The sequence below is a fragment of the Ahaetulla prasina genome, chromosome 2 (genome assembly GCF_028640845.1).
Source record: "Ahaetulla prasina isolate Xishuangbanna chromosome 2, ASM2864084v1, whole genome shotgun sequence".
Taxonomy (NCBI): domain Eukaryota; kingdom Metazoa; phylum Chordata; class Lepidosauria; order Squamata; family Colubridae; genus Ahaetulla; species Ahaetulla prasina.
The window spans coordinates 253,854,005-253,878,430 of NC_080540.1; the positions used below are offsets into that span (position 1 = coordinate 253,854,005).

The following is a 24,426-nucleotide window of genomic DNA, read 5'->3' on the forward strand; positions in this document are numbered from 1 at the left end:
AGAAGCTGGGCCAAGTAACGGAAGCTCACCCTGTTACGCAGCACTAGGGATTCGAACTGCTGAACTGCCAACCTTTCAATCGACAAGCTCAGTGTCTTAGCCACTGAGCCATCGCATCCCTATTTTGACTGCTTATCCTTTCTCAAAATTAACTGTGAAGATGTATGTGTATTGCCTTCAGTATATTTTGGATTCTAAAAAAATTGAATGTTTAGGTATTTTAAGGGTGTTCTAGTGTTCTGCCAGCTTTGAAAGAGACTAGTAATTTCTGGTTACTAGTTTAGGCTTTAATAAAATTGGAGAATTGATTTTTATTTTATTATCCTTACAAGTACAACCAATTTTTCTATTTTGATTCTGTGTATTTTACTGATATTTATTGGAAAGGAAATTTTTTTAATCTTATTCTTCGTTACCCAAATGTCTTTAAGGTCCATTTTTAATGATGTTATAGTAAAAAAAAAAGACCCTGCAAACCATCAAGCATTTCTTTAGAATGTTTTCTTGAACTTTGATTATTTAAGAATTCAGAATACTGTAAACTTTTTTCTCTTTATTTAGGTAACTGATCAGTCTGTTAAAGCATTTGCTGAACATTGTCCTGAGTTGCAGTATGTTGGATTTATGGGCTGTTCTGTTACATCTAAAGGGGTGATACATCTTACCAATGTAAGTATATTAACTAGGTTATTTACTGATATTTCTAAACAGGCAAACTCTTGCTAGATGCATTAACATTGATTAAATTACATATTAAGGAATAGGGATCAGTTTTGTGATGGATGGAAGCTCTTGCAAGAATGCTTAAAACCATGGTGGATGGCTATAATTCAAACAAAGAACACATATACGCTATAGAATCCTTCCCATAGCAAGATCTTGGAAGCAAATTTCTTTTCATAGCCTTTTCTATTTAGTACTGAAGCTTGTTTTATTCATGGCTTTTTCAAATAAACATATTCCTTCTTTAGAGCTCCCTTTCCTTGTCAATTCACATCAGCTTAGACAATAATAATAGTAATATATATGTGTATATATATGTATATGTATATATATGTGTGTGTGTATATATGTTTATATATGTGTGTATACACACACACACACACGATAAATCTCACCTAACATCAAAAACGTCATCAAAAAAGCTCAACAAATAATGTTTTTTCTGTGCAAACTCAGAAAGCTCAAAATGCCCAAAGAGCTGCTGATCCAGTTCTACAGAGGAATTATTGAGTCTGTCATCTGCACCTCTATAACTGTCTGGTTTGGCTCTGCAACCAAACAAGACAAACTTCAACGGATAATTAGAACTGCAGAAAAAACAATCGTTACCAACCTGCCTTCCATTGAGAATCTGTATACTGCACAAGTCAAAAAGAGGGCTGTGAAAATATCTACAGACCCCTGACATCCTGGTCATAAATTGTTTCAACTTCTATCTTCAAAAAGAAGCTATAGGGCACTGCACACCAAAACAACTAGACAAAAGGACAGTTTTTTCCTGAATGCCATCACTGCTTAACAACTAATTCCCACAACACTGTCAAATAATTTACTAAGACTGTATTACTATTATTCTTCTCTTCCTTACTAGTATCTATTTCTTCCCACTTATTATAACCATGTTGCTTATATCTTTCAATTATATTGTTTCCTAGTACAATTTGATAGCTTATTAGTGACCTTGGCTATCACTAAGTGTTGTATCTTTTTATTCTAGATGAATGTATTTTATTCTTCTTATATACACTAAGAGCATATACACCGAAGACAAATTCCTTGTGTGTCCAATCCCACTTGGCCAATAAAGAATTCTATTCTATATTAAATTTATATGCTGATTCCCAGCAGAGACATCAGCGTATTATGTTGTTAGTGAGGTATGTTCATTACAAGTAGTCTTCAACTTACAACTCTAATGGAGTCTGGAATTTCCATTCTAAGCTAAAATGGTCATAAGCCAAAGTGCTCACGTCGCCAGATTCAATTTTAGGATTTTTTTTGTGCCAGTCTTTAAGTAAATGCCATAGTCATTAAGCAGATGCCAGGGTCATTTATGTAATCCTATGGTTGTTTTTTGGCTAGAAAAATGTAAAGTTGAGCCAATTGCCAGGCACCCAAAATGCGATCATGTGACTGTGGGATGTGTGCAGCTGTGGGAAACCAAAACTGGGTCATTAGTAGCTTTGGGGGGGGGTTGTTGCATCATAACTTTGACCAGCATAAGTGACTGGTTTTAAGTCAAGGCCTACTTGTGATTAATGTTTGTAATGAATCAGATCTACCACTTTCATTCTTTTACATCTGTCTGTGGATTACTGTTAAACCTTTTGCTTTGCTTTTTCCCCTTCTATCAACTTTAAAAGAAATAATTTGATATAATTAGGAAACTTCACCTCAAGATCTAGGTTTTTCATCCATAATTTTTAATGAATGTTTCTGATACTTATCTTTGCAGGGTTTCATTGTTTACCTCCCTTCATTATGAGAACTTTCTCTTTGTTCCCATTCTCTTCTTTTTCAGCCCAGTATAATTCTTATAGGGTTAAAATGAGGAAGAATGTCATCCTGAGCTCCAGACAAAAGGTGAAATATAAATGTAATTAGTGAATAAATCTTGTTTCCACTAATACAGAGCAGAGATAATACCAGTTGTAATTTCCCTGATTCACTTTTTATTTTGAGTAGTTACATTATATTGGCCATTTGCTAATCCTCTAATACAGAGGCTAATGTTAAAAGATGTATTACAAGAGGAACATTTTCATTTCTGTCTTCTTTAAGAACAGATGAAAAATGTTGTACTTTCTTTTTGGTTGATCAGTTTGGAGCTTAAGATATGTCACCAGTTTGCCTCAGCTCTTCAGAATTGCTTCCTAAACCATCCACTAAGGCATAGGATCTGTTATGTATTTTCTATTATATCAGAAAAGGAAGTGTTAGCCCTTGTATAGTATTATAATTTCATAATGTTGTAGGCTTTATTCTATAACTGCATTTTTTTCTACACACTTCTGACCATTTTTGCAACAGGGAAGGGGTCAGAGATCTCCTCTTTTACCATCACTCAGTGCCACAAACCAAACAGTAACAAGTTAACAGAAAAATAATGAATTTCTAATCAGCTGCTTCTATGATCAAATGAGGAACAGAGGGTGGCATTGGGTGAGGGAATGGCTCTAGCAGTGTCAGTCAACAGAGAGAGTTAATCCAATACAGGAAGAACAGAACACTGTTTATGAACAGAAAGTGGAAAACAAACTGGCAATGCTTTAGGTTGCTGCTATACAAACAAAGATCAGCCCTTGTCTGTAATCATTTATAAGTAGAAGGTAAGAAAAATCAGGCTGTGTAGGAGTAGAACTATCCCGTATTTTGCTAAAAATAAAAACCTTTCAGTTCATGTTCAGCTTGGTCATCAAAATAAACTTAAAATTAGAACTTTCCTGTTCAAAATTCCGACAACTCTGACAAGGGAAGCATAGTATAAAATTATTCAGAATAATAAATGAGCTTTATTACATCATTATATTACCTTTTAAGCTAGTGCAATATTATAATTTTATGGGGGCCAAATGAGCAGTTTTAATCTTGGTGTTTAGCTCCATTTTTACTTGTTTCCATGAACTAGTTCTTTGGGTTTTGCTAATAATGTGATTTTGAAACGTGAATATTGATTATAGCCGTAATGGCGAACCTATGGCATGCATGCCACAGGTGGCACACGGAGCCATATCTGTGGGCATGCAAATGTTATTCTAGCTCAGCTCCAGCGCGCATGCGCGTGCCGGCCAGCTAATTTTCAGGCCTTCTGGGCCCATCAAAAGTTGGGAAATGGGCTGTTTCTGGCCTTTGGAGGCCTCTGGGGGGGGAAAGGCCGTTTTCGCATTCCCTACACTCCTAGAAAGCCTCTGGAGCCTGGGGAGAGTGAAAAACGGGCCTTCTGGTTCCACTGGAAGTCAGGAAATGGTCTGTTTCCAACCTCCATGGGGTGAGGAGGGCTGTTTTCTCTCTCCCCAGGCTCCAAGAAAGCTTCTGGGGAGGGAAAAAAATGGGCCCACCGGGCCCACTGTGTCATTACGTGCCAAAAGCAGGGGGCAGGGCACATTGAATTATGGGTGTAGGCACGCGTGCGACTCCCCCCCCCCCGTGCCCCCCGTGCTTTTGATATGCTACAGCAAAAATGTTAGCCATCACTAGACTAGCATAGCAGTACTAGGCAACCTGAATGAATAATACTAAAAGTCCTAGATAGAATTTAAATTATACGGACAAGGTTGTAAGTGAAAAGTAGGCAAAGCTGAATCAAAGGCAGAGCATCATTTACTAGAATTGAAGTGTCCATCTCTTATAAAAGTGGTAAAATCTTTATATTCTATTAATAGGCATAGACAATTAAGAGTTGAAACAATCTATAAATTAAATATGGTTCCAATAGGTAGCTCAGAACTGAACTGCAAGTCCTTAGTGGTCTTCGAAAGCATGATTAAACATATTAACTTTCAAATTCATTTCTATTCAACAAAATTTAAATAACTTTAATGTATTTTAAAACCAATGAAAGTATTTTGTTGTTCTGGGAATATTATATTATATATAATATTCCCAGAACAACAGTTATATTATATTCTTCATGCCTAATTTGATTATGTTTGTTTTTTTTTAAATTTGAATTTATATCCCGCCCTTCTCCGAAGACTCAGGGCGGCTTACAATGTGTTAAGCAATAGTCTTCATCCATTTGTATATTATATACAAAGTCAACTTAATTGCCCCCAACAATCTGGGTCCTCATTTTACCTACCTTATAAAGGATGGAAGGCTGAGTCAACCTTGGGCCTGGTGGGACTTGAACTTGCAGTAATTGCAAGCAGTAATTGCAATTTATTTAGTTCAGATATTTAAAAGGACATCATTTCACCAAAATAATCTGTCAATAGCTGCCTTTTAAATTTTTTATAGGTTTATGCTTATAAATATTAGTATCTATTTTATTTCTTTATTTATTTTTCACATTTTTGAACTGCCCATCTCTGTCAGACAGGTCAAGGTACAAAAAAGGTTACAATATAAAAACAACATACAAGAATTGAAAAATTTAGAATTTAAAAGGAGGCAAAGTTGATTGAACTACATTAAAAGTTAGTCAAAGCACAAAGGGCAAAAGTTCAGGGCATCAATGAACCCCATGGCTGCATTACCTTTCTTGACTTCCCACAGAAGTCTGTAGAGCCATGTTTAACTCCTTTTCAGAAGGCCATGGGAGTTGAGACCTATTTCGTCTCCAGAGGGAGAATATTCCACAGAGCACTAATGATGACAGAGAAGGTTTTCTTTCTAGACCCTGCCAAACAAAAGTCTGTAAAAGTCTATAACATACTTTCACTGCCTGATTGGGTGGAATGGATTGATGTATTAGGATGAAGATGGTTCTGTAGGTAGCCAGGCCCCATGCTATGTAGCTCTATTGTTTTCTCTTGAAAGTTATTTATTTTTCCAAGCATCAAGATCTCCTCTAGTGATTCTTTGCTTCACATTGTATATCCAAAATATCTGAGGTTTAGATTACTTATTAGCATCACAGTTCAAAGACATAATTTTTTCTTCATTCAGCCTTTTTGATCGTCTACCCTTTTTATACTGCAAGTGGGAAAACTGACCTTGACTTTACATAATCATAGTTTTTTTAAAAAATTGGAATAGCAGATTGGCCTTTGATTCTCTTCTTTTGCCTTCAAAAAGAATTTCCTTAATTCTTCCGCTTTCAGATAAAGTGGCATCATCACCATAACTGAGGTTGTTGATGTTTTTCTCAGCAATTTTAATTCTAATTTCTATTACTTCTAATTTATTGTTAGAAGTTTGACATTTCCTCCCATTGAAAATCCATGCTATATCAGAGATTTTCCACAGACTCAACCTTTCATCCTTGAGAGATAAATACGGAAAAAAATATTGTTTTAAAAAATCAAGATGTTATACAATAGTGGCCAAAATTGTGGAAACCTTTTGGGAAAAGTGTATTTTGGAGCTTTAATGGCTAATAACACCACTTTTTTTTTTTGGAGTTTCAAGATAATCATATTCCACTGCTGGAATAGCCTGGGAATAGCCCATACCTTAACCCAATTGAAAATCTTTGGAGCCGACTAAAGAAACTTGTTAGTCAGAAGCGACCCAGTAATAAAACCTAGTTAATAGAAGCAACATTCAATCTTGGTTTCACATTATAACAGCTGCAGAACTAAAATACTTGGTTCACTCCATGGGAAGACATTGTATGGCCGTAATTCATGCTAAAGGTTACCCAACTAAGTATTAACTAACGTGATAATTTTTGTATATCTCGTTTTTTCTATGGTAATATTTGTATATCTCATTTTTTTATGTGTTTCACTTTTCTTCTTTATACTGGAACTGCTATTCTAATAGCAAATCTTTCATAAAAGTCATTGCATTACAGTCTTGATTAAATTATCTTTCCATTGATATATAATTTTATGGTATTACTAAAAAAAGTGGTGTTATTAGCTAGTTTTAGAAAATACACTTTTCCCAAAAGATTTCTACAAGTTTGGCCACTACTGTGTAATTAGTGATTGTTCTACTGTTACTATAGAGTATAACATATTATACCATATATTCTTAGAGTCGGGAATGACTAGCATATATCTGCGATGGGAACTTTTATCTTTATACTGTTAATATTTGCATATTTGCAATTCAGCCATAATTATTGGCAGACAAGAACTTTAGAATTGTTTACAATACAAGTACAAAATAATTTTATCTTTGGTTGGAATGACATTTCTTGAACTTGGAATTATTCTCAAAAAAAGATAAAAATATAATGGGAGGCAGAACATTGCATATAAGTATATGAATAATTAAGTATGTTTATGTTTTACTTTCTGTTTTATTTATCTTAATAGCTAAGAAACCTTTCCAGCTTGGATTTACGTCATATCACAGAACTGGATAATGAAACTGTGATGGAGATAGTAAAAAAATGCAGAAACCTTGCCTCTCTCAATCTGTGTCTGAATTGGATCATAAATGACAGGTAAGTAACTTTTTTATAGAAAAGCAAAGTGAATCCACAATATTAATTATTACTAATAATTGATAATTTACAGAAGATAGAGATAATTGAACAATATGTAGTTTTCAACTTACGACTTGTTCAGTGATTGTTCACAATTACAATGGGGCTGAAAAAGACAGTGACTAAAGCTATGTTTGGGAACTGTTTTACTGCTTGAAGGCCTCCGTTTTATACACAGCAACTAGGAGAAAAAACAGCTGGGCAAGCTATGTGTTTCTGGGATTGCTTGCTGCCTACAAGGTGTAATGCAGGGCAGCCCAAAGGACATAGATGAGGGGTGGGGGGACATACATAGGTTAGGAAGCAGTTGGAGACAGTCTTTTATCTTACTGAGGTTTGGAGATGGGAGGGATGAATCCCATAATGGCTTGGATTTGAGGGGGTACTTGTTAATGACCCACAATTCTCAGTTAACAATTGCAATGAGAAGTGTTGGTCCAGTCCAGGGGTGAAATGCTCCCAGTTCGGACCAGATTGGCTGAACTGGTAGCAATGGCGGCAGGTGATTTGGAGAACTGGTAGCAAAAATCCTCCGCCCCCCCATGCCCAGCTAAGGTGCGCAATCATCAGAGGTTTTTTTTTTAATACTTTTAAAAGCATTTTTTCTTTGGCCGAAAAAATGCTTTTAAAAGTAAAAAAAAGGCTCTGATGATCGCGCAGCTCAGATGGGATCATCAGAACCCTTTAAAAGCATTTTTTCTACAACCTCTTCAGGCGAAGAGATTGTAGAAAAAATGCTTTAAAAGGCTCCTCTGGCGATCCCAGCTGAGTTGCCTGATCATCAGAGGCTTTTAAAAGCATTCTTTACAACCTCTTCAGCCGAAGAGATTGTAGAAAAAATGCTTTTAAAAGTAAAAAAAAAAAAAGTTGGCCATGCCCACCCAGTCACATTACCTCCCTCACCAAGCCACGCTCACAGAATTGGTAGTAACAAATTTTACATTTCACCCCAGTCCAGTCATGTGATGTTTCATGACAGCAGCAATTTATGACAGATATTATAATCCAAATTTTCATAGGTTGAGGTCTACCTATAAAAGATTATTGAAGGATTTCTTAGTTTAGTGTGGCTATTTTAAGTATATTTTAGGGTTTTTTTTAAATTACATGCTTGCCTAAAATATAATGTATATATACTGTAGTATATATTCTACATTTATGTGTTCAATATGCCCACTTTTAAAAAAGAGATTCTTTTCCATTTATTTACTTATTTTACCAAATTAAAAAATAAAAAGTAATGTATCTTTTCCCTTGACATATTTTGCAAACATTTTTTATATTCAATGCTAAGTATAATTATTGTGGTAAACACACATATACTAGAAAGAAATTTTCAGCTATTTCTTTTTTCATAAATTGTTTTTCCATTCATAGAGGCAACTAATTATATGGAAAAGTATGTTATTAGAAGCTTCAGGAAGAAGTGAGAATAGAACATTACTATCTCACTCCTTCCTCTAGTATTAGTGAATTTTCCCAACACTCGTATTAAGATTCAATATTGTTGAAATTGAAGTTTTGAGGTGATAAACATATATGTCATATTTGCATGCCAAAAGGAATACATTATATTTTTCCTTTTGCACAGAGAGAGCAATTTGTGGATATTACAGGGAAAAGAAGAATATTTTAGAAAAAAAATATAATTATATATTCTGGTGAGGAAACTAACCAGGTTGTGAGAACATAAAGCTAAAAACAGTGCAGAAAAGAGCATATATTTTGTACTTGGTAAGTGAAGGGAAGACATCTACTTTAAGGGCCAATACCAATTGTAAGGGGTATCTTCAAATACAGTTTTCTTTTCTGGAACTACAACTTGATAAATAATACTAATTATTCTGTAACTATATTTGAGCGTCATATTAGATTTTAGTCTGAACCTAGTAAGTTTAACAACCTTGAGCTCTTTGCTAAAGAAAAAAAGATTCTCTGGTGGCTCAACAGACTAATTAAGTCTGTTATTAACACAGCTGCTTGCAATTACAAGTCCCACCAGGCCCAGGTTGACTCAGCCTTCCATCCTTTATAAGATAGGTAAAATGAGGACCCAGATTGTTGGGGGCAATAAAAGTTGACTTTGTATATAATATACAAGGGATGAAGACTATTGCTTAACACGGTGTAAGCCGCCCTGAGTCTTCGGAGAAGGGCGGGATATAAATTCAAATAAATAAAAAATAAATTAAATAAATAAATAAAAAATAATACCATACTAAAAACAAATTTTAATTGGATTGAATAAAATGGAATAAACATCAGAGTAAAAGTGCGCAGTGCTCTATAGTAGGTCTTTGCAGAGACCTTCTAGTTTCAAAGCCCCAAATATGGACACCTGTGTACTATCATTTGGAATCACTTTAAAATAGTTGCATCTTGGGGAAGTTGCAGGGGTGCTTTCTTTGGCTTAGACGTGATTTTGGAAAAACTTGCATTTGGTTAAAGGTATTCTGATAGGTATTACTGGTAGTCGTTGCTTAACAACCGGTTGAAATTAAGTTGGTCTCAAAAACATTAGTTATGACCTGCCCTCAAAGTTACGACTGCCACACATATACACACACACGTGATCTCAGTTCAAGCATTTATTATTGCAAACCACCTAGAATAGCCCCATGGCGAGATAAGTGGTAATAAATTTAACATTAATTAATTAATTAATTAATTAAACAATTAATTAAATAAATAAATTTAACAAATAAAAATAAATAAATAAATGTTTTTACCATTTTTCATCAGAAAATGCCAAAAAAAAATCCCATTGGATGTGCTGGATTCGTTCAACAACCATGTGGTTTGCTTAATGACCATGTGATTTATTTAATGACCATTGCTTGATGACCATCATAAAAATGGTTGTAAAATTGAGTCAGGTCACATGATGACCACAATGAATTATGATAAAAATTTCAAGCTCAGTCAAACTTATTACATACATATGTAGTCATACATATGTAGAGGACTATCTGTACATGAATGTCCTTTCTTGTATCCTGAGTTACATATTGCCCTTTGAATCAGAATGATGGTACTGCATATTAAAAGTGCATTTGTAGTAGCTTGCAGAAATATTTTTAAAAGGTCAGTAATTCAAGATACAAAAGTAGAAGATTAAGAATTTATATTTAGTCTGAGAATATTCAAACATAAATAAAACAAGGAACAATTTTTTATTTGATCTGCTGAAAATTAGCAAGAACAGTGGGATTAGCCTATTGAATATTGGATAGAAAAATGTCTAATTATAATTGTAATGGCCTAGGAGACCATGAAATCCTTCCTCTCTGGGAGTTTTAATGCACAGGTAACATTGTTGCTTAGTAACTTGTTTTAAGATTAACAGAAGACTGGCTATATTTTTTCCTCTTTGATTCTATATGACCACTTTCTAAAAGATGTTTTGTTAGCTCAAATTATGAAAATAAAATGGTAAAAGATTTTTCTGCTTTAAAGTAGAAAATTGCCTTGACTTAAGTATGTTGGTTTAGCAATTTTCTGGTTTTGACATGGCCCTTGTTACCCATGATTTATTATACAGTTTTGTACATACAGTTCAGACCTTGTTATTTGCAATGAAGGTTTTCATATATCCAAAGGCCCTTACCTTGTTTTTTATTACCTTATGGATGCACAGTGCAATAACACTGATCCATCTGAGATACAAATATCTGTACTTACAGTGAAATTTCTGTAGTTTTGTCTCTTTGTGAAGCACTAAAGTTACAAATAGACCAAGAGTTTATATCCATTATCTATGAAATTAGAATTTATGATGCAGTATAATTATCCGGGTAATTAGAAACATATGGCTTTCAAAGGTATTAAACAGGTTCATGAATTATAATATTAAAGCATTATACTGATTCACTGGGTAATAATAACAAGGTATTAAAATGGCTCGTGAAAAGAAACATGGAATATGCATTTTGGCAACAGAGCTTAGGCATCAGAATAGAGTAACATTGTACAGAAGTGGATCACAAGGAATTGTTTTGAAGATCAAACATGGCCTTGGTGACATTTGTTTTAAATGAGCTGAGGTAGCGCAGTGGTTAGAGTGCAGTACTGCAGGCTACTTCAGTTAACTGCTAGTTGTAGTTCGGCAGTTCAAGTCTCACCGGCTCAAGGTTCACTCAACCTTCCATCTTCCGAGGTGGGTAAAATGAGGACCCAGATTGTTGGGGGCAATATGCTGACTCTTTAAACCATTTAGAGAGGGCTGTAAAGCACTGTGAAGTGATATATTAGTCTAAGTGCTATTGCTATTAAATTTCTTGGGATTTTAGATAAGGAATCAAGAAAGACAAAAGGGTTCCAGATTTAGTAGAGTTCCAAACAAAAATTCAAAGGAAAATTCTGCCTGCTATACGTACATTAACTTTATGTTGACGCTCATTATATGAGAGTATAATAAACTCATTTGAAGTTTATTGACTTTAATTATTGTAGGGATAATTATAGGAAACAAATGTTTGGTTGAAGTTTCCAGTGGGAATGGTGTAATTAATGAGAGGAAACAAAACTATGCAATGCTTTGTAGCCATTAACAAGTGTAGCATTATGCTATATCAAAACAACAAACAAATTACACTATGGGTTACTGTGATATATGAAATATTGATTTATTCAGAATGAAGTGCTGGATAATCTAGATCAAGTTACTAATACTGTATAAACCAACTCAAAAGGTACTTCATGAAGCACCCTTAGCACAACTTAGAGAAGTTGCTTCTCTGAGTCTCAAAGCATACATGTTTATTAAGCATACGTTTACTGGCCTCTTTATTTTTTAACATTTGTATTAACTCCACAGTCAAGTACTTGTTCAATGTGGCTTTCATTCACTTGTATTATTTTATATAAATGATCTTGTGATTCTGTTAGAGACACCAATCACCCCCAGGGAAACACTGAAGATTTTTTTCTCAGTACTGTATTGATAGCCATCTTCTGATTAAATACAGAAGAAAAACATTGGTCATATTTTCTGAAAACTGAGTAATTGGAACTTGAGCATGCTAAGTGCTTTATGTTTCATATCTTGCGCAAAAAATGATTCCAAGCTGCACTTTTCCCTCTACAAAACAAGACTTTTTCCCCCTACAGGCGTCAAACAATTTAAGGCTAAGTTATGCTAAGTTAAGGTTCAACTTTTAAAATTGAGCTTACCGACAATTATATATTTTTTTATTAATTAATCTCTGTGCCACCTGACTCCCAGCGATTCTAGATGGCTTACAAAATGTTTAAACTAAAATAAAAAGTAGAAAAGGGGGTTTCAGTCATGCTTGCCATAGGCTTGGGTGAATTATATTCACATGTAGAAATGGTGCATTTTCAATTCCTGCATTTTAGTATGTTCCTAACACTGCCTTGTATCTGAATGGTGGGTTTGTCCCAGGCGGAGATGTTTGTTTGACTTAACTTTTGCCCAGGGATTTCACTCTTAAAAACAATTCTAGATCAATTTCACTTGGCTTGAAATATGATTCTGATTAAATAAGCTACTTGTCAATGTCTGAGATAGCGCACCGCTCAAAGCGGCCACAGTGCACCGTTTTGGAGTTGCCACACATGCATAGGGGGAGGTGGATGCATGGGACCGCAGATGGGTGCCGGGTGATGGGACTCATGCTGGGAGAGGAGCCAGGAAGGCAAGCCAGCTGCGGTTGGTTCAGAAACCATCCAGGCCTGAAGAGTATTTGCTGGAGCCAGCTAGAAATCAACTGGACTCAAGGAGTGTTTGCTGGAGCAAACACCATGTGCCAGAAAAGTACTTGCTGGAGCCGGCCAGGAGCAACCAGGAACAGAAGGGTAGAGTGTGCTGAGTCCATATAGCCAGCTGGCTAGCAGAAGCCAAAAATGCTGTCTAGAAACCCTTTTGCTCTATTGTTCACCATGTGCCAAGCTGAGATTCCATAAAGAGACCTGTTCTACTCACAGTGTGGCCTCTTCCTTTGCTGGTTTGGTTTGGAACTGTGACACTACTGACCTATGGCCTAGAATCTTTGCTGTTTTTGGTTCTCAATAAAGTTAGGATGCTTTTTAAAAATAATAAACTAGACAACCCTTGGTTCAACATTTCAGAGATATTTCATTACCAGATTCCTCAATGCCTTGAACAATGGCAGAGCTGCTAATGTACTGCTTTCACTGGAAAAGCTCTTAAATTCAGGGAGATATTCAGATATATTTGTCTTGAAAGTAAGTTCATGCTGAACTGTGCAATATGGTCAAACATTGGCATTTGATCATAGGAAATGTTTTATCGTATTTTGTATTTATGCTTTATGATCATTTTTATGTTGCTCTGTTCAGAACACAATTATATGAATGATTTTATACATAGGTATGAGACTATGTAATTCCTATAATAAAGTGATAAAATATTTAATAGGTGATTTTTTTTTCATTCTCATCCTAAATTCATCTATAACTAGATTGGCTTTTAAATGTTAAAGATTTAAACTTGTTCTAACATAACAGCAAATAACTTTGCTTCAATGTTCTGTACATTTTTTATAACACAGCATTTTATTGCATGCTGCGGTATAATTTTTAAATAGCTGCTGACCTCTAAAGGGTTCTAAGCTGTTTTATGTGTGTTTGCATTTTGCTGTTGTGACTCTTAAGTAATTCTCCTTAATAAAAGTGCTATTCATAAGACTTCATCTTTCTTTAAGAAGCTTTGTTTTAAAACATCTGTGACTTCAAGGCAAATGTTGGAAAGTGAAAATTAATTTATTTTTATCGAGAGCTAAAACATGTCCATGCTAGAAAGCTTTGAATTATTTTTAATAGGTGAGGAGTACTAGTTTTTCATCAGGATGAGCAAACATGTTTCACAGATGTTGAGCAATAAGCATCCTTAATGTAGTTATTTGAAAAAAATTTACTAAGGCAGCCATACTTATACTGGCTGTATTTTTTCTAAATATTAAGAAAGAATATGCATAATTGGGGTAAAGAAATAGCAAAAATTTACTGAATTACATCTAAAGACAATGGAAAATGTGAATTTGATATTGACTTCAGAATACAGTAGTGATGACAAATGTTCGTACATTCTCTTTTGTTTTCTCTCGGAATTGTGGTTGCATTTTTGGCACAGTGTAAAATTGCTGTAAGAATTTCATAGGATTCCTTCAGTTATTTGGTAAACAGTTCATAGTTAATCCATGGCAGATGTGCTAATATTTGATTGTGTAAGCAATTTGGGGTTGAGATCAGCATGATATGGTTTGTAGGTATGTTTGCTTTATTCTTCTAAAGCAAAGCAGTGGTTATATGCAAGAATGCTTGCATATGGCAAAATAATGAAAATAAAACAGTTGTCAGTGTTCCAGAAAATCCCCAACACCAAGTTAAAAACTCTGAAGGAAGCATTTTTCAAAGTTCTATTTACTAGAATAGATAAACTGGCACATCTGGGAAAATCTGAATCTGAGAGGTCCGAGTTAATTAAAATTAAAATCCCCAAAACCATCCCCTCACTCTCAGTCGATCACATGCTCCAATTGCCATCCGTCCCATCTCAAGACAGCACTCCGATTACTCCTTCTCCAGATGCAGGATTGGCCTGACTTTGACCAACAGGAAGAATGCTATTATATCTAAAGACAATCTCTCTACTAAATTCCCCCTCCTACTTTCCCCACACATGAGAAGGTGGCAGCATGGAAACTTCCAGCCTTATATGGCTTCCAAAGCTGACAATACCATGTTTCCCGGAAAATAGGACATGTGCCAAAAATAAGGCCAAGCCTGATTCTTGGGGTGGGCATAAATATACGCCCTCCCCCGAAAATAAGCCCTAGTAAAGGGGTGGATGTGGCCAGCACAGAAGGTGTCGTGTCCTACTCCTCTGCTGATGGCCGGGTCGGGGAAGTCCGTATCAGGCGTGCCTCTGCAGCTCTGCCAAAGTCCTAGCAAAGTTCTCAAGGCAGGCAGGAGACCAGGAAGTGACTTCAGCAATCCAAGGTAGACTTTGCCTGACTCAGAGAATGCCAGAAAGCAGATCCTTTATATAGGCCATGGGGTGTGGCTCCATGACTCAGCACTTATCCAGGCCTGCCCCTCCCTTCCTTTTGCTGACACCACCTAACAATTCTCCTGAAGCGAGGATCTCTCCAGGCTCCAGCTGTTGGTAATTCACATTCCTCAGGCTCACATGCTGTGGGGGAGGGGGAGGGGTCTAGTTGCTCCATTTGCCTGGGCATGGAGCCAGGGCTGGGGGCTGGAGGCATGTCAGGCCCTTCGTCTTGTTCGGCCTGTCTGGGCATGGTACCAGGGCTGGGGCCTGGAGGCATGCCAGGACATTCCTCAGCGTTTGGCAGGAGATAAGAGGGACCCGGCTGCGGGGAAAGCGAGCGAGACACAACAGGAGGCAGCCCTTCCCTTCCTCGTCACCTCCTGGAGGTTCAGGTCCATAATTTCTGCCCACTGATCATCTGAGCTAGCGAGGGCTGTGCAATTCGGCCCAGATCTCCAGAGCACCTCCCCAGCTGCTGGCCTCCTACCCTTTTTTCTGCCAATCATTCTTTTCTTGGGATTGCAGCACAGACACACATCCCAAAAATGCTCCTTCCAAAGCCTTTGGCCTTGTAATTCTGGAAGGGGCATCTGTGCTGCTATCCCAAAGAAAGAACGGTGTGTGTGTTTGTGTATGTGAGAGAGAAAGGGAGAGGTCCGATCCAATCTCAGAGAGTTATCCAGGGCTGGCAGCAACGTTCTCTCCGCCTTCCCCCACACACACATAGAGGTCCCTCACCCCCCACCCCAAACCTCCCAATCAGCTACATCCCTTGACTAACCTGCTTTCCAGCTCCGTTCTCCACCATCACATGCAGGACAAGAAAAGTAGTCTGTGGGATTATGGTAAAAACACCTTCCAACTTCATGAGATTTTTTTCTTCATGAGGTTGGAATGTCTGAACTACTGGTATTTTTCCAACAGACTACTTTTCTTGTGCTGAACGTGCAGCAGAGAACGGAGCTAGAAAGCAGGTTAGTAAAGGCATGTTGCAGGTAATTCTTGTTACTGTGAGAGGCTGCACGTTGCTTCTGGGCAGTGTGCAGTGTTGCATCTTCTGTAACATTGACAAATGCAGGCCAGGGATGTGTGGGGAGGGGGCCACCCATTAGAGCCCTGAAGGCAGAACCAGGGGTATAGGGCTCCTGGTCTGCGCCATTTGTTGGCGAGGCTGTTTGGAGATTAGCTGTGTCCAAAGGCCATTTGGTAAAGGAGCCTCAAAGCCTGAAGTTGCATTTAAAAAACCTGAACTGGGAGGCAAGGGGCCTGACAAAAGTAGAACCCATGCTTTAAAGACCAAGCAAGGACTTCTTTAGGTTTGTATATATACAGCCTAAAAGTTGGAGAAATAGTGCCACATTGTAACTGCTGTGACATTTCTCCAAAGCAATGACTGGCCAGAAAAGGGCACGTCCTCCCTAAGCAAATGGGTGCGCTGCAGGAGCCTCAGTCCAGGGAGGCAGCGACCGAAAGCGGCGAGGCTGTGGGCAGTTTCGGCTCAATTCTGTGAGCGAATTTGTGCGTGCTTCTTGGCCAGTTTATCTCGAGGGGCTGGGAGGCTGGGCAATTGGAGCACTTGGAGAGGGATGGCTGAAGGGGAGCGCAGGTGGGCTAGGGGAAGCGCTACGCTGGGCCTTTAAGTGGGGCGGGCCTTCAGAGAGGAGGAGGGGGAAGATGCCACTCCGTCTGCCAAGGACAGCTTTCCTGCTTGGAAGTGGGGGGCAGGGAGTGCCCGGTGTCCAGCGACCAGGAAAGGCTCGCACTCGGGAAGCCCCAGCCAGCTGTGCAATGTAGGTTCAGCCGCCCCTGCACTTCCACCCAGTGCTTCACTCATAGCAGGTGATGGCCACCGCCCTCACCGCCCGGCATCTCGTCTACCCGATATTCCTGGGAAGGAAAGGCTTGGTCCTCTTACCCGGTTCCCCTCCAGCGTTTCTATTTTTCTCCTGCCGGGCATGGCAGGGCTTCTGTCCCTTGCTTCTCCCCATCCCCATCACTCCCCACCTGCCACCCCCAAATTGTGCCCCAAAATAATAAGACCCTGCCGAAAATAAGACCAAGCCCCTATTTCGGGGTTCAAAAAAATATAAGACAGGGTCTTACTTTCAGGGAAACACGGTAGTAATAAAATAAATATTAATTTATTAGTTTCTTGATTGCTTTATTAATATTAATTTATTAGTTTCTTGATTGCTTGAATTAAAAATTACCTAATGTTTCAAATTGAGAACAATGTAACTACCTTCTTCCAAAATGAAATACCAGAAATAGCATTGCTTGTATTCCTGCATGAATGAAAAACAAACACTATTGCTTTCATGCTTCAAACTGGGAAAACATCTCTTAAACATAGAATAGAATAGAATAGAATATTTTAATTTGTATACCGCCCTTCTCCCGAAGGACTCAGGGCGGTGAACAGGCAGATAAAATACAAACACATACAATAGTAAAAACACCCTTAAAAAACTGATTTAACTTTGCCCAAATAATTAAAATAACATAAACCCCCATAAAATTACAGAAATTTAAATTCTAAAAAACCCTCAAAAATCAATTTAAAATTTAAAGATAAAAATCAGGCTAGTCCAGCCATACGAAATAAATAGGTTTTAAGTTCGCGGCGAAAGGTCCTAAGGTCTGGTAGTTGTCGAAGTCCGGGGGGAAGTTCGTTCCACAGGGTCGGAGCCCCCACAGAGAAGGCCCTCCCCCTGGGGGCCGCCAGTCGACACTGTTTGGCTGACGGCACCCTGAGGAGTCCCTCTCTGTGGGAGCGCACCGGGTGATGGGAGATCAAGGCCGGCAGTAGACGGTCCCGTAGGTAACCCGGTCCTAAGCCATGGAGCGCTTTAAAGGTGGTAACCAATACCTTGAAGCGCACCCGGAAAACAACAGGTAGCCAGTGCAGTCTGCGCAAGATAGGTGTTACGTGGGAGCTCCGAACCGCTCCCTCAATAACCCGCGCAGCCGCATTCTGGACTAGCTGAAGTCTCCGGGTGCTCTTCAAGGGGAGCCCCATGTAGAGAGCATTGCAGTAGGCGAGCAGGCGAGAGGTAACGAGAGCATGAGTGACAGTGCATAAGGCATCCCGGTCCAGGAAGGGACGCAACTGGCGGATCAGGCAAACCTGATAAAAAGCTCTCCTGGAGACGGTCGCCAAATGATCTTCAAAGGACAACCGACCATCCAGGAGCACGCCCAAGTTGCGAACCTTCTCCATCGGGGCCAATGACTCATCCCCGACAGACAGCCGCATCTGCAGCTGACTGTACCGAGATGCCGGCATCCACAGCCACTCCGTCTTGGAGGGATTAAGTTTGAGCCTGTTCCTCCCCATCCAGACCCGTACGGCTTCCAAACACCGGGACAGCACTTCGACAGCTTCACTGGGGTGGCCCGGGGTGGAAAAGTACAGCTGGGTGTCATCAGCGTACAGTTGGTATCTCACCCCGAAGCCATTGATGATCTCACCCAGCGGCTTCATATAGATATTGAACAGGAGGGGTGAGAGAATCGACCCCTGTGGCACCCCACACATGAGGCACCTTGGAGTTGATCTCTGCCCCCCTGTCAACACCGTCTGCGTCCGGTCAGAGAGGTAGGAGGAGAACCACCGATAAACGGTGCCTCCCACTCCCAACCCCTCCAACCGGCGCAGCAGGATACCATGGTCGATGGTATCAAAAGCCGCTGAGAGGTCTAATAGGACCAGGGCAGAGGAGTAACCCTTGTCCCTGGCCCTCCAGAGATCATCCACCAGTGCGACCAAAGCTGTCTCCGTACTGTATCCGGGCCGGAAGCCGGACTGGAACGGGTCTAGATAGACAGCTTCATCCAGGTGCTGGGGTAGCTGACATGCCACCACACTCTCTACAACCTTCGCCGTGAAGCGAAGATTGGAGACTGGCCGGTAATTCCCTAAAACAGCTGGGTCCAGGGAAGGCTTCTTGAGGAGGGGTCTCACCACCGCCTCTTTCAAGGCAGCGGGAAAGATCCCCTCCCGCAATGAAGCATTTGTAATCCCCCGGAGCCAGCCTCGTGTCACCTCCTGAGTAGCCAGTACTAACCAGGAGGGGCACGGATCCAGTAAACATGTAGTGGCATTCAGCCTACCCAGCAACCTGTCCATGTCCTCGGGAGTCACCGGATCAAAGTCATCCCAAACCACCTCAACAAGACGGGTCTCGGAACCCTCGCCTGGATCTACCCAATTTTGATCCAATCCGTCCCGAAGCTGAACGATTTTATCATATAGATAACCGTTAAACTCCTCGGCATGCCCTTGTAGGGGGTCCTCCCGCCCCTCCTGATGAAGGAGAGAGCGGGTAACCCGAAACAGGGCGGCCGGGCGGTTATCTGCCGATGCAATGAGGGAGGAAACGTAGGAACGTTTCGCATCCCTCAGTGCCACTAGGTAGGTCCTACTATAGGACCTAACTAGTGTCCGGTCAGCCCCAGAATGGCTGGATCTCCAGATACTCTCTAGGCGTCTTCTCCGGCGCTTCATCTCCCTCAGCTCCTTTGTCCTAAGGCATATCTTCAGTATCATGCTACTTAAAGGACAATAGTTACTTCCTAGTTCCAAAAGAGGATGTAACTTTATAGTAGTAAGAGCTTTATTTTTTTCTAAGCAGTCAAAACTTGTTCAGTTCTGCTTCCAGTTTGCATCAGGACTTCCTAACTCTGTTGTTGATTCTAGAATATTGTTGGAACAGCCAGTGAGGGGGCACTTTCTAAAAGACAAGAAGTTGCTGCAGCATGATGGAAGGCCTGTCCCTTTGTGTACACACTTAACTAATGATAACACAGATACAGAAGGGGTAGGGCTTGGATTGCATGCTACTATCACCATCTTCCACCCTTCCTTTACAGATGTCATTAGGAATTTATAATTACCAGATGCTGAGAACCACTTTCTATATTTTAATTATCCCTTAGTTGGCTGTCTTTTGTACCTGAACATCTGCAACCTGTTAAAGACTTTTAGCATGCTAGATTTCTTTGCTCCTATGGTTTACAGCCATTAATAGATATTCATAGTTAGTTTACTTTTAAAAATTGATTAGCATCATACTGATCAGCAGATGCTCCAACTTCATATTCCTACTTGGTTTTTACATGTTTTCTCTTATTATCCCAGTCTGTTGCTGAGATTTAAATTTGTCCCTGACTCTAAAATTGCATCAGTAGCTAAGTGCTTCAGTTGTAAGATACATTATCTCAATTAATAGTTATCAATTTTATAGTGTTTGACTAAGAATAATACTTTATTCATTTTCTCCAGATTTCTGTTTTCCTTCCAACAGGGACAAGTTTCAGTGTGTTCCTGTGTATAACAGAGAATCCATTTTTACAGGTAGTCTTCGATTTACGACTATAATTGGGACCAGAGTTTGGTGGTAACTCATGATAGCCATAAGACAATACACCCATATGACTGGACTCTAGCTTGCAACTAGAGTTTACTTTTTAAAGTGGTCATTAAGTGAATCATGTTATAAGAATGACCCATTCTTCCATATGGACATTTTTTTTGCCAAAAACTGGCAAAAAGCACCAGAAACCAGCAAAAAAAAATTGCAAATCATGATCACATGATCACAGAATGCTACAAATAGTTGGAAATGGAAGCGGGTTACCAAGAGCCTGAAATGTGATCATGTCACTAGGTCCGGGGAGCAACATTTTAAATGGTTGTAAGCGCTTTTGTTCTGTCCTCCTTCGTCTCCGTCCGAGTGATGGCTTAATTAGCCGGCACTATCAGCTCTGGCAGCAGAATAGCAAACGTCTGCCAAGTTCTCTGATATTTCCCTTGACGCTGGTGAGTCACTTCAGCTCTTAGTTAATCAGTTGATTTGCCAGCTACGAAGAGACACAGCAGTGCTCACTGCCTTTATATCCTGTGGGGTGTGGCTCCATGACTCAGCACTTCCTAGGCCAGCCCCACCTCTGCTTCTGTTGTTCCCTCCTCTCCTGATTGCCTAGGATCCAACCAAGCCTGATTGCTATCAGCTGGGTCTGAAGGCATGGCCTGTGGGGTGGGAAGAGTCAGGGGACGGAGGCCTCGTTATCTCTTCCACCAGGCCTGCTTCTGGCTCCTGGAGCTGAGCCAGGGAAGCCGGTGCTCCCGAGGTAAGTCCTGACGGCCCTTCCCTCTCACTGTCCAAGTCACTTTCTGGCAGCAGGCCCGGCTCCAAGTCACTTTCTGGCAGGAGGCCCAGCTCCAAGTCACTTTCTGACAGGAGGCTCAGCTCCAAGTCACTTTCTGGCAGCAGGCCCGGCTCGGGGCGCGCAGACACAACAGCTTTATGTGCTGTAAAGTTCCATTTCCAAGGCCTTCATAACTGTAAAGGTTTGTTAAATGACCAGTTGTAAGTCAAAGACTACCTGTAATAGTATGCGTTTGTGATAGATCCAAAGGTGCTTTCTTGTTTTTTTCTTTGAAAATATTTCATTTCTCATCCAAGAAGCTTCTTCAGTTCCTTCTTTGCGACAGAATTGTGAATACTGTGAATAATGTTGATAACTCTACATGTCCTTCCAGGTTGGCCTTAAAAGTGGTCAGAGATCTAAACGGTGGCAGAGAGCAAATTTTAAGTTAACTAGAAAAAAAACCTATGTTAATTGCTGTTATAAATAATTAAATGAACCTTAAGGCCATAATTAATTGGAACGAACAATATAAATATTATGAGTTATATTTAAAAAATAAACAATTACGTTCAGAGGGGGAATTGATGATTGCTGAGTGGAAGGAGCCGCCTACCAGTCAGTGGCAGCAGCAGAGGAAGGTATCTGTGATGGTTAATGTGTATGAATGAATGCATTGTATGTGAGTTGTTGTAATGAATGGGAGATAATGGCTGGGTACCCTGATGATAGCAGGCAAATCACCCTGCCAACAAAACTGCATATAGTCAAGGCTATGATTTTCCCAGTTGCAATGTATGGCTGTGAAAGTAGGACCATAAGAAAGGGTGAGCACCAAAGAATTGTGGCTTTTGAACTATGTGCGAGTCCCTTGGACTGCAAGGTGATCAAACCGGTCAGTCCTAGAGGAGATCAACCCTGACTGCTCTTTAGAAGGCCAGATCCTGAAAATGAAACTCAAATATTTTGGCCACCTAATGAGAAGAAAGGGACGTAGTGGCTCAGGGGCTAGGACATTGAGCTTGTCGATCGAAAGGTCGGCAGCTCAGCGGTTTGAATCCCTAGTGCTGCCGTGTAACGGGGTGAGCTCCTGTTACTTGTCCCAGATTCTGCCAACCTAGCAGTTTCGAAAGCACATAAAAATGCAAGTAAAAAAAGTAGGGACCACCTTTGGTGGGAAGAGCACTGGCTCTTCGGCTTTGAAATGGAGATGAGCACCGCCCCGTAGAGTCGGCAGCGACTAGCACGTATGTGCGAGGGGAACCTTTACCTTTACCTTTAATGAGAAGGAAGGACTCACCAGACAAGAGCCTAATGCTGAGAAAGATTGAAGGCAAAAGAAGAAGGAAACGACAGAGAATGAGGTGGCTGGATGGAGTCACTGAAGCAGTAGGCATAAGCTTAAATGGACTCCAGAGGATGGTAGGGGACAGGAGGGCCTGGAGGAACATTGTCCATGGTGTTGCAATGGATCGGACACGACCTAGCAACCAACAACAACCCTGATGATGCTGAGAGCTACTGAAGCTAAAGTGCCTTGGTTGCCCAGTTTACTCTTCCAGGGATGATTGGAGAGGACAGTGGGAAGATCCCAGTCTTGAGCCTAGGGCTCATAGATTGGGAATAGGATTGCTGTTGGGAGATGGAGAAGAGCCATAATAATATGGGCATGGAGAGAAATGATGAGAGATGGAGACGATTACTGTCGGATAACATGGTTCCATTGTTGTATACTGGTTTTGTATTCCAATTCCTTGGTCTCAGCCCTTGTACCCTGTCAGCAGATCTTCAGCAACTCTGACTTTCCGCTATTGCTACTGAATTTCAAGTCAGACTGCAATAAGACATGTCTTATCAATGAGTTAACTATTGATAAAAAGCACAACCTAGTATGTATTTCTGAAAACAGCCTGGAAAGACAGGTAGCCATTTTGGAAATATGCTCAGATGGGTTTTGAATATGCTATCAGCCAAGATCTGCATTAGGGATGGGCAGTGCGATGATTGTCATCTGGAAATCTCTTATAACTTTCATGGACACTGCACCACAGATCACCAGATGTGAAACCCTGTTCATTATGTTGGGCCCTGCTGTGTAGCACCCTCTTTGCCTGAACTCTGTGATTCCATTCTGGGTTGGCAGTGGAATTCCTCAGACTTCTGGGGGACTCCAGTCTGCTTTCTCTAAGAATGGGGTTTGAGGTGACTCAGGAATTGTCGTGCCCCTGTTGGAGCTTGAATTTGCAGAGGAAGATGAGTCGGAACTGGAGCCGATGGAGATCAAGGGGATGGCTTCATTGGTTTCCGAGGAAAATGGGGAAGAGCAGACCCAGTTAGGTCAGGGCTTTTCAGGATTGGGACAGCTTGTAGGCAAGGAGGAAGTGGGGCAGGATGACCAAGAGAGACTAAGCAGTGAATGTGAGCGACAGAGCTCAAGTGATGAGCAAGGACCACTCCCTCCTGATCCTGGAGCACAAAGATTGGAGAGAAAGTGGGGAACAGCACAGACTGAGTCGACTACTTGGGAGGAGAGCGCCCCACCCCTCTTCACAAGACACCCCTGGGAACTGAGTCTTAAGAAGATGCTGTGGGGAGGGGCTGAATTCCTGGAGCGTTGAGTGCCAACGTTTGAACTTTCCTGGATTCCTTGCATTCTTACTCGATTTCTGGATTACTTGCCACACTCCCTTTTTTTCCTGGACTCTTCAACTTGCCCTGCTGGATTTCTTGCTGTGCAGCCATGATGTCACAGTGTTGGGCTGGACTATTTGCAGCCAGAGGCTGCCTGAGTGTGTGTGTGTGTGTGTGTGTGTGTGTGTGTGTGATTACTTTTCTCTGGGACTTGCCAGAAACGTGGGACCATTTGGGGAAATTTGGAGCAATAAAGGGGTGTGTTCTGTTTCCCTCCCCCAATACTCCCAACAAAGAGTCAGTCAAAGGCCTCCTTTTCTAATTTATTTACATAGATAAATGTTCTGGCCACATCTACCCACGGGCCTGCCAAGTCTCTGGAGATAACTAGGAAATTATAGATAAGGCCAGAATTACTCACGAATATATTCTTCCCTCCATTGATACAGTTTGCCCGCGCAAATTTACTGCTTTGTCCAAGGTAAAAAGCCAGGAAGTTCCACCT

At 40.3% G+C, this 24,426-nt stretch overlaps 1 protein-coding gene across 4 annotated transcripts in view; it reads left to right on the forward strand.

The window, feature by feature from the left end:
* The window catches only part of FBXL17 (F-box and leucine rich repeat protein 17), a 180,361-nt gene that overhangs the window by 47,712 nt on the left and 108,223 nt on the right, over positions 1–24,426 (forward strand). For all 4 annotated transcript variants that reach the window (XR_009153325.1, XR_009153326.1, XM_058168243.1 and 1 more), the window contains exons 5-6: positions 562–669; positions 6,933–7,063. Coding sequence is in view for 2 of the 4 variants with exons in the window: in XM_058168243.1 (XP_058024226.1) it covers positions 562–669; positions 6,933–7,063 (239 nt within the window). In the remaining 2 variants the exon portion in view is untranslated. The remainder of the gene's footprint in view (positions 1–561; positions 670–6,932; positions 7,064–24,426) is intronic.